The following is an 11,434-nucleotide window of genomic DNA, read 5'->3' on the forward strand; positions in this document are numbered from 1 at the left end:
ACTGGCCTCAACTACCTTCTGTGGCAGAGAGTTACAGAGATTCACCCACCACTCTCTGTGTGAAAAAAAATGTTTTTCTCATCTTGGTCCTAAAAGACTTCCCCCTTATCCTTAAACTGTAACCACTTGTTCTGGAATTCCTGACATCCCAGGAATCAGTCTGGTGAACCTTCTCTGTACTCCCTCTATGGCAAGAATGTCTTTCCTCAGATTAGGAGACCAAACTGTATTCAATACTCCAGGTGTGGTCTCACCAACCTGTACAACTGCAGTAGAACCTCCCTGCTCCTATACTCAAATCCTTTTGCTATGAAGACTTTTTGCTACAAGAGCAAGAGGGGGTTTCAGAGTTTCAGAATAGCATTAGCAAAAATCCCACAGGATTTTCAAAAAACAAATGTCTTCATTTAATAGCTACGTCTATTTTGTAACTGCAGATACAGACTGTATGTTTAACACTCATTTGACCAGTGTCAATAGCAACAATGGTCAATGTCAATGGTTACCCACGGAACACGGAACAAAGGCTTTTTTAAAGAGATACAGCACGGAAACAGGACCTTCGGCCCACCGAGTCTGCATCGACCGTCAATCATCCGTTCACACAATAGTTACATAGAAAGATAGGTGCAGGAGGAGGCCATTCGGTCCTTCGAGCCACACCGCCATTCATTGTGATCATGGCTGATCCTCCCCAATCAGTAACCATGCAGTAACAAAATGTTAAATGGTCAGCTCGACATAGATTACAAGTCCTACACCAAACCAATTAGGAGCAGACAAGGGCATTCGATCCAATTTGAGATTCCAGCTGCCAAGACAGATGTGTACAGCAATTCGTTCTTCCCCCACACAATTAAAGCATGGAATAATCTCCACCTTACCATAGTTACCCAACCAGATGCAACTACATTTAAGGTAGCTCTTTCTTCCCAAAAACCCTTTCTGGCTTAAGTCCTCCACCACCTTCAGTTTAAATTCCATTTGGAATATTTTGGAGGACCAAGAAACCAAGAACCAAGTGCCTTCCTTCTCCCCATATCCCTTGATTCCAGTAGCCCCTAGAACTCTATCTAACTCTCTCTTAAATGAGTTCTATGTTTAGTTTAGAGATACAGTGTGGAAGCAGGCCCTTCAGCCCACCGAGTCCGCAGCGACCATCCGTTCACACACTAGTTCTATGTTATCTCATCTACAGGGTTAATTAATCTATCAAACCCAAGGTCCTTCGCTCCATAGATGCTGCTGCACCCGCTGAGTTTCTCCAGCAATTTTGTGTACCAAGGTAGTTAAGGCTCCCTCCCCATCTCCTCTCCCTCCTCACTGCCGCTCCCCAACAGCACAGCCATCCTTCCTCACCGCCTCTCCCGAAGCACAGCGCTCACTCCTCACGCCCCTCCCACCCTCCTCCTTCCTCATGCCCCTCCCTCCCACCCTCCTCCCTACCATTCCCGATGTTGGGGAAGTCCAGAACAAGGGGTCACAGTTTAAGGATAAGGGGAAATCTTTTAGGACCGAGATGAAAAAAACATTTTTCACACAGTGAGTGGTGAATCTCTGGAATTCTCTGCCACAGAAGGTAGTTGAGGCCACAGTTCATTGGCTATATTTAAGAAGGAGTTAGATGTGGCCCTTGTGGCTAAGGGGATCAGGGGGTATGGAGAGAAGGCAGGTACGGGATACTGAGTTGGATGATCAGCCATGATCATATTGAATGGCGGTGCAGGCTTGAAGGGCCGAATGGCCTACTCCTGCACCTGTTGTGTATGTTTCTATGTTTCTACCCCTCCCCCTGCTTGGACTGGAACCAGAGCTCAGCGTATTGCACGCCCTCGCCACTGTGCACGGTGTCTCCGCTGCTCGGCAGCTCCCGCAGGTTGGCGTACACGACCACTTGCTCTTCCCCCCCTCCCATTCCCCTCCTTCTTTCATCTCCTCTGGGACCGGCCCATCCTCTCCACACCCCACGCTCTGGAAGGAAAGGGAAGCAGACGGGCAGTTGTGGGTTTAGTGCAGAGCAGTGCGTTGTGGCCCGGCATTTAATTACCATCAGCGGCAAGGTTCACTACTCCTGAACTCACACACACCCAGGTTTAACCATGTTGTTTATGTTCTCCTCTCACACACTCTCACACTCACACCCGCACTCTCTCTCTCTCTCACACACTCTCTCTCACACTCATACCCACACTCTCACTCTCTCACACTCACACCCACTCTCTCTCTCCCACTCTCCCACAGTTAGATAAATCAATATTCATACCCCCTATTGCTGGACACTTTAATTCTCCTTCCCATTCTGTCCTAGGTCTCCTCCATTGTCAGAGTGAGGCTAAATGCAAATTGGAGGAACAACATCTCATATTTCGCTTCGGCAGCTTACAACACAGTGGTATGAATATTGATTTCTCTAACTTGAGCTAGCCCCAGCATTCCCTCTCTCTCCATCCCTCCCCCACCCAAGCCGCACGAGCTTCTCATTTTCACCCAACAAACCACTAATAGGTCTTTTTCACGGGGCGACTTGATGCAAGATGTAGCCAGAGTGAAGTGGTCGTGGTCTAGCACGATATCACACGATATAACGGGGGGGTAGACAAAGAGTTCCCACGGTACTCGGCATTTCTGTTATTTGTGCGAGTGACTTGTCCGTATCCCGAGCTTTCCCGTTAAATCTTGAATGACATTGTAACTGTCAAGTGTAATTAAATCATCACGTGGCACAAATGATGTCACTTTTTTTTCACACACTATAAATATCCTCCCTTGGTTGAATTGGTATATACACACACAAAGCAGAGTTTTACTGTGTATTTGGGAGACACAGATGGAGTGAGCACAGTTACTGAGGCAGAGTCTCTCAGCCTGTGTGAGAGGGATGGAGGGAGAGAGAGAGAGAGGCACACACAAGGTGGATGTGAAATCTCACCTGCCTGTTTCAGTGACAGACACCTGCCGCCAGTAAATGAAGCCACTCCCATCTGTCTCCCCCTCCTCTCCCTCGACTCCCCCACCTTTCCCTCCCAACTCCAGTCCCGTCCCGACCCCCTGGGAAACTGAAAGGAGCAACAATTAACTGCTGCCTGCCCGCTGAGTTAAAGAGTTTCCACGGTAAGACGATGTTAGTTGCGCCCAAGTTTAAATTTCCAACGTGTGTTTCACAGAGTAAATCAAAAACTGTCTGAATCAGCAAGTTAGACACAAAATGCTGGAGTAACTCAGCGGGCCAAGCAGCATCTCTGGAGAAAAGGAATAGATTCCATTTTTGGTCGGGACCCTTCTTCGGGATGATTGTAGGGGGGAACTGGAAGCAAGAAAAGACCGGGACAAATCAGGGCCAACAACAGATGACCTCAGCAGGGTATTTTGAAGAGGGGTCCCGACCCGAAATGTCGCCTAACCCTTTCCTCCAGAGATGCTGCCTGACCCACTGAATCACTCCAGCACTTTATGTCTATATTTGGTTCCCTGATAGGCCAATTGTTGGCTAGGGATAGTGTGATCCCAAGAGGGAACCAGCGTTGCAAACCTTGGACTGGTTAACCAACAATTACTGCATAGGGGAGAGGGGGGGGGGGGGGGAGAGGGGGAGAGAGAGAGAGAGTATAAGTTACCTAAAATTAAATAATTCAATGTTCATAGTGAACACAGACACAAAATGTTGGTGTAACTCAGCAGGTAAGTCAGATCTGGGAAGAAAAACATAAAAAGCTGGAGTAAGTCAGCGTGTCAGGCAGCATCTCTGGGGAAAAAGTATAGGTGGCGATTCGAATCGGAACCCTTCTTCAGACATCCTAATCGGAATTGAGTCTGAAGATGTGTCTCGTCCCGAAACATCACCTATTTTTCTCCAGAGATGCTGCTTGACTCGCTGAGTTACTCCAGCTTTTTGTGTCTGTCTTCGTTTTAAACCAGCATGTGCAGTTCACTCCTTTACACGGGTCTCTGGAGAACATTGATTGGTAGCGTTCCGGACCCTGCTTCGGAAAGGCATCGATCGCTGGTCGGCGAGGACTCTGAGCTCTATCTCTCAAAGAAGTACATGTGAAAAATTTCTCACGGACCATAAAAATGCGGGACCTTTCAGTAAAGTCCCTTTTAAAGATTATAGTTATTTTCTTGAATGTCTAACATAACTCATGAATAAGTTGATGTCCATATGCGGATGCAAATCTTTATTTTTTAAATTCAATCCCACAGAAGACAATTTTTACTCACCTTCTGTCCCCTCTGTCCAGCTTCCGGGTTTACCGTTCGCAGGAGTTCCCACGGTACACGCAAGAGTCAGTACGGATATCGCACTGGCCACTACGTGCATATAATGTTGCGATGTTCAACCACAAGTGTACAAGTCACTCTTGGAGAAATTCAAGCTTGTTTGAATTTTCTCCTGAGTCACCAAGTTACACGAGTACCTGCCGTTAGCGCCACGGTGGTTCACGAATGCCGTACGGTTATCGCAAGAGGTTCCCACGATGTTCAACTTTGGTTAACTCTTGCGTCAAGTCGCCCCGTGAAACAGGGGTTTAACAGTGGCCTGTTTCCTGTTTGTATATCTTTCATTCATTGTTCTTTATCTCTCCACATCATCGTCTATATAGAGTCATAGAGTGATACAGTGTGGAAACAAGTCCTTCGGCCCAACTTGCCCACACCGGCCAACATGTCCCAGCTACATTGGTCCCACCTGCCTGTGCTTGCTCCATATCCCTCCAAGCTTGTCCAATCCATGTATCTCCAGAGATGTTGCCTGTCCCGCTGAGTTACTCCAGCTTTTAGTGTCCACTTTTGTATCATCTGTAGTTGAGATTAAATGCAGAGATCCACTACCTGATTGGTGGCAGAGTGTGGGCAGTAGATCACATTGGTATCGTGGTTTCCTGAAGCCTTCTCCGTTGTCACATCTTCCCTCTTGGAACAACAGAAGGTCACATCAAGTTTACAGCACATCTGCACATCAACAAAGTCAAAGTTGCAGTTGTATTAGACGTAGGTCATAAGATTATCAGGTAATTAATGATAGGGGCAGAATTAAGCCATTTGGCCCATCAAGTCTATTCCACCATTCAATCATGGCTGATCTATTTCTCCCTCCTAACCCCATTCTCGTGCCTTCTCCCCATAAACCCTGACACCCGCACTATTCAAGAATCTATCCATCTCTGCCTTAAAAATATCCATTGACTTGGCATCCACAGCCATCAGTGGCAAAAAATTCCACAGATTCACCACCCTCTGACTAAAGAAATTCCTCTCATCTGCTTCCAAAAGGAACGATCTTTAATTCTGAGGCTGTGCCCTCTGGTACTGGACTCTCCCACTAGTGGAAACATCCTCTCCACATCCACTCTATCCAGGCCTTTAACTATTCTTTAGATTTCAATGAGGGGCCCCTCATCCTTCTAAACTCCAGTGAGTACAGGCCCAGTGCCCATCATATGTTAACCCACTCGTTCCCGAGATCATTCTCGTAAACCTCCTCTGGACCGTCTCCAGAGCCGGCACATCCTTCCTCAGATACAGGGCCCAAAACGGCTCACAATAGTCAAAGGTCATCTGTTGCTGGCAGTTTTGTTCTGGCTTTCTCAACCTTTCAGTCTGATGAATGTCCCAATGCGAAATATCACCTATTGCTTAATCTCCAGAGATGCTGCCTGACCCGCTGAGTTACTCCAGCACTTTGTACCTGTCCACGTTCTCCACAGAGATGCTGCATACCTGACCCGTTAGCCTGGCAGAAGCAGTTATAAGAAGCAGATGACAAAGGGATAGATTTGGAAATAAAAATGTGGATTTATTTACACTTACCACTTGGAGATGAGGATTCCAGCTAACTCAGCGATCAGTATTATCCCTACTGTAAGCAAAACTGCAATCCACATATTGAAGCTCTTACCTATAAGTATAACCAGAGGTGTGTTTCCAGTTTTTACAGTTTAGTTTATTGTCCCGTGTACCGAGGTACAGTGAAAAAGCTTTTGTTGTGTGCTAATCAGTCAGTGGAAAGACAATACATGATTACAATCGAGCCGTCCACACTGTACAGATACATGATAAGGGAATAACGTTTAGTGCAAGGTAAAGTCCGATCAAGGATAGTCCGAGGGTCACCAATCAGGTAGATAGTAGTTCAGGTCTGCTCTCTGGTTGTGGTAGAATGGTTCAGATGCCTGATAACCATATATAACCATATAACAATTACAGCACGGAAACAGGCCATCTCGGCCCTACAAGTCTATGCCGAACAAATTTTTTTCCCCTTAGTCCCACCTGCCTGCACTCGTACCATAACCCTCCATTCCCTTCTCATCCATATGCCTATCCAATTTATTTTTAAATGATACCAATGAACCTGCCTCCACCACTTCCACTGGGAGCTCATTCCACACCGCCACCACTCTCTGCATAAAGAAGTTCCCCCTCATATTACCCCTAAACTTCTGTCCCTTAATTCTGAAGTCATGTCCTCTTGTTTGAATCTTCCCTATTCTCAAAGGGAAAAGCTTGTCCACATCAACTCTGTCTATCCCTCTCATCATTTTAAAGACCTCTATCAGGTCCCCCCTTAACCTTCTGCGCTCCAGAGAATAAAGACCTAACTTATTCAACCTATCTCTGTAACTTAGTTGTTGAAACCCAGGCAACATTCTAGTAAATCTCCTCTGTACTCTCTCTATTTTGTTGACATCCTTCCTATAATTGGGCGACCAAAATTGTACACCATACTCCAGATTTGGTCTCACCAATGCCTTGTACAATTTTAACATTACATCCCAGCTTCTATACTCAATGCTCTGATTTATAAAGGCTAGCATACCAAAAGCTTTCTTTACCACCCTATCTATATGAGATTCCACCTTCAAGGAACTATGCACGGTTATACCCAGATCCCTCTGTTCAACTGTATTCTTCAATTCCCTACCATTTACCATGTACGTCCTATTTTGATTTGTCCTGCCAAGGTGTAGCACCTCACATTTATCAGCATTAAACTCCATCTGCCATCTTTCAGCCCATTTTTCCAAATGGCCTAAATCACTCTGTAGACTTTGGAAATCCTCTTCATTATCCACAACACCCCCTATCTTGGTATCATCTGCATACTTACTAATCCAATTTACCACCTTCATCCAGATCATTGATGTACATGACAAACAACAAAGGACCCAACACAGATCCCTGAGGCCCCCCACTAGTCACCTGCCTCCAACCCGATAAACAGCCATCCACCATTACCCTCTGGCTTCTCCCATTCAGCCACTGTTGAATCCATCTTGCTATTCCTGCATTTATACCCAACAGTTGAACCTTCTTAACCAACCTTCCATGAGGAACCTTGTCAAAGGCCTTACTAAAGTCCATATAGACAACATCCACTGCTTTACCCTTGTCAATTTCCCTAGTAACCTCTTCAAAAAATTCAAGAAGATTAGTCAAACATGACCTTCCAGGCACAAATCCATGTTGACTGTTCCTAATCAGACCCTGTTTATCTAGATGCTTATATATATTATCTATAAGTATCTTTTCCATTAATTTGCCCACCACTGAAGTCAAACTAACAGGTCTATAATTGCTAGGTTTACTCTTAGAACCCTTTTTAAACAATGGAACAACATGCGCAGTACGCCAATCCTCGGGGACTATTCCCGTTTCTAATGACATTTGAAATATTTCTGTCATAGCCCCGGCTATTTCTACACTAACTTCCCTCAATGTCCTAGGGAATATCCTGTCAGGACCTGGAGACTTATCCACTTTTATATTTTTCAAAAGTGTCAGTACTTCTTTTACTTTGAACCTCATAGTATCCATAGCTACTCTACTAGTTTCCCTTACCTCACATAATTCAATATCCTTCTCCTTGGTGAATACCGAAGAAAAAAAAATTGTTCAATATCCCCCCCATCTCTTTTGGCTCTGCAGATAGCTGTCCACTCTGTCTCTCCAATGGACCAATTTTATCCCTCCTTATCCTTTTGCTATTAATATAGCTGTAGAAACCCTTTGGATTGACTTTCACCTTACTTGCCAAAGCAACCTCATATCTTCTTTTAGCTTTTCTAATTTCTTTCTTAAGATTCTTTTTACATTCCTTATACTCCTCAAGCACCTCATTTACTTCATGCTGCCTATAATTATTGTAGATCTCCCTCTTTTTCGAACAAGATGTCCAATTTCCCTTGAAAACCAGGGCTCTTTCCAATTTTTACTGTTTCCTTTCAACCGAACAGGAACATAAAGATTCTGTACTCTTAAAATTTCCCCTTTAAATGTCCTCCATTTCTCTTCTACATCTTTCCCATAAAACAAAATGTCCCAGTTCACTCCTATTAAATCATCTCGCATCGCATCAAAGTTAGCCTTTCTCCAATCAAAAATCTCAACCCTAGGTCCAGTTCTGACCCTCTACATAATTATATTGAAACTAATGGTATTGTGATCACTGGACCCGAAGTGCTCCCCAACGCATACCTCCGCCACCTGTCCCGTCTCATTTCCTAACAGGAGGTCCAGCACTGCCCCTCCTCTAGTAGGTACCTCTATGTATTGCTGCAAAAAACTATCCTGCACACATTTTACAAACTCCAACCCATCCAGCCCATTTACAGAATGTGTTTCCCAGTCTATGTGTGGAAAGTTGAAATCTCCCACAATCACTACCTTGTGCTTACTACTAATCTCTGCTATCTCCTTACATATTTGCTCTTCCAATTCTCGTTCCCCGTTTGGCGGTCTATAATACACCCCTATAAGTGTTGCTACACCTTTCCCACTTCTCAATTCCACCCAAATAGCCTCCCTAGATGAGCCCTCCAATCTATCCTGCCAAAGCACTGCTGTAATATCTTCCCTGACTAGCAATGCAACACCTCCACCTCTTGCCCCTCCAATTCTATCACACCTGAAGCAACGAAATCCTGGAATATTTAGTTTCCAATCACAGCCCTCCTGCAACCATGTTTCACTGATCGCCACAACATCATACTTCCAGGTGTCTATCCAGACTCTAAGCTCATCCACCTTTCTTACAATGCTCCTACCATTAAAATATGCACATTTAAGAAAACCCCCGTCTCTTATTCTCTGTTTATTTCCTTTTTTTTCTTTCTCCTCTTGTGTCCGAGTGCTTCCCATTTCTGCTTCCTGCCTCCCATTCTGTCTACTACCTTTCGCTATTTGAGTCCCTCGCCCCAACCATTCTAGTTTAAAGTTTCCCCAGCTGCCTTTGCAAATTTCCCCGCTAGGATATTGGTCCCCCTCGGGTTCAAGTGCAACCCATCCTTTCTGTACAGGTCCCACCTTCCCCAAAAGAAGTCCCAATGATCCAGGAACTTGAATCCCTGCCCTCTGCACCAGTCTTTCAGCCACGCATTTATCCTCCACCTCGCTCCATTCCTACTCTCACTGTCGCGTGGCACAGGCAGTAATCCTGAGATTGTTACCTTTTTGGTCCTTTTTCTTAACTCTCCTCCCAACTCCCTAAATCCTCCCTTCAGGACCTCTTCCCTTTTTTTTCCTATGTCATTGGTACCTATATGTACCACGACCTCAGGCTCCTCTCCCTCTGCTTTAAGGATATCTTGGATGCGTTGAGACACGTCCGAGACCTTGGCACCAGGGAGGCAGACCACCATCCTGGTCTCCCGACTGCGTCCACAGAATCGCCTATCCGACCCCCTAACAATAGAGTCCCCAATTACTATTGCCCTCTTTTTTTCCCTACCTTTTGGAGCAACAGGGCCGGTCTCTGTGCTGGAGGCCCGTCCGCTGTCACTACCCCCGGGTAGGCTGTCACCCCCATCCGTACTCAAACAGGAGTACTTATTTGCGAGGTGTACCGACATTGGAGTACTCACTCGTTCCTGCCTCTGCCCCTTGCCCTTCCTTAACGTGACCCACATGTCTCTCTCCCGTGGTTTTGGAGTGACCACCTCTCTAAAACTCCCCTCTATGACCTCCTCACTCTCCCTGATCAGAGCGAGGTCATCGAGCTGCTGCTCCAGGATCCTAATACGGTCCCTTAGGAGCCCCATCTCGCTGCACCTGGTGCAGATGTGGATGTCTGGAGGGCCATCCGACACCATGACCTCCCACATCTGACATCCAGAACAGTATACTGCTCTGACTGTCATTCTCCCGCCTTACCCTGGATCTGATACCAGTATAATACAATAGAAACTGCTGGGAGAAATCAGCAGGTATCTGACTCACAACAGCTGCTCCCTCGTGACCTTTAAACTGCACCTTTATTATATAAACAAAAAGCACTGCACCTTTAACCCACTGTACCCTTGGCTCACTGTACCTTTACTAAAGCACTGCCCCTTTAACCCACTGTACCTTTACTAAAGCACTGCACCTTTAACCAGAAAGCACAAATGCTAACCTGATGTTGCACCCAATCAGCTGCTTCCTCTAGTCTGCTTCCACCAATCAGCGGCTTCCACCAGAACCCTCACTATGGAGTGTGGAACGTTACGGATTTTGATAAAAGCCCCGACCCTCCTCCACTGTCTCCAACGGTCCTGGGCCTCTGTGAAAACAAGCCCCGCGCCCGATTTATATACTCACCGCCCTGACCCTCCTCGACTGCTCACCGACGGTCCTGGGCCTCTCCAGGAACAGCCGGGAATAACAGCCGGGAAGAAACTGTCCCTGAATCTGGAGGTGTGTGCGTTCGTTTTCACACTTCTGTACCTCTTGCCCGATGGGAGAGGGGGGAAAGAGGGCGTGGCCGGGGTGAGACTGGTCCTTGATTATGCTGCTGGCCTTGCCAAGGCAGTTTGAGGTGTAGATGGAGTCGATGGAAGGGAGGTAGGTTTGTGTGTGATGGTCTGGGCTGCGTCCACAACTTTCTGCAATTTTGTGCGGATAGCATGCAACAAACGCTTTTCAATGTACCTCAGTACACATGACAATAAACTAAACTGTAACTTGGTCTTATAGTGGTGTATAAAATCATGAGAGGAATAGATTGGGTAGATGCACATAGTCTCTTGCCCAACATAGGGGAATCGGACACCAGAGGACATAGGTTTAAGGTGAGGGGGAAAAGATTTAATAGGAATCTGAGGGGGTAACTTTTTCACACAGAGGGTGGTGGGTGTATGGAACGAGCTGCCGGACGAGGTAGTTGAGGCAGGGACTATCCCAACAATTACGAAACAGTTAGACAGGTACATGGATAGGTCAGGTTTGGAGGGATATAGACCAAGTTCAGGTAGGTAGGACTAGTGTAAATGGGGCACGTTGGCTGGTGTGGACAAGTTGGGCCGAAGGGCCTGTTTCCACGCTGAGTGATTCTGACTCTATGACTATGACTATGTCAGACACAAAATGCTGGAGTAACTCAGCAGGGACAGGCAGCATCTCTGGAGAGAAGGAATGGGTGATGTTTCGGGACGAGACTCTTCTTCAGACCAACCCAAAA

At 46.2% G+C, this 11,434-nt stretch overlaps 1 protein-coding gene across 1 annotated transcript; it reads right to left on the reverse strand.

Moving 5' to 3' along the window:
* Positions 1-3,925: 3,925 nt before the first annotated feature.
* LOC129694039 (uncharacterized) lies at positions 3,926-10,771 on the reverse strand. Its single transcript, XM_055630768.1, has 2 exons — positions 10,345-10,771; positions 3,926-10,309 (listed from the first exon to the last, which is right to left on the reverse strand). Exon 2 carries the CDS (start codon positions 10,134-10,136, stop codon positions 9,204-9,206), a length of 933 nt encoding a protein of 310 aa, XP_055486743.1. The 5' UTR covers positions 10,137-10,309; positions 10,345-10,771; the 3' UTR covers positions 3,926-9,203.
* Between the last annotated feature and the right edge of the window lie 663 nt (positions 10,772-11,434).

This window comes from Leucoraja erinacea, unplaced genomic scaffold (assembly GCF_028641065.1).
Source record: "Leucoraja erinacea ecotype New England unplaced genomic scaffold, Leri_hhj_1 Leri_527S, whole genome shotgun sequence".
NCBI lineage: Eukaryota > Metazoa > Chordata > Chondrichthyes > Rajiformes > Rajidae > Leucoraja > Leucoraja erinaceus.

Bases quoted from the DNA above. Each gene is read 5' to 3' on its own strand.
- LOC129694039 (XM_055630768.1), bottom strand. From the start codon at position 10,136: ATGACAGTCAGAGCAGTATACTGTTCTGGATGTCAGATGTGGGAGGTC.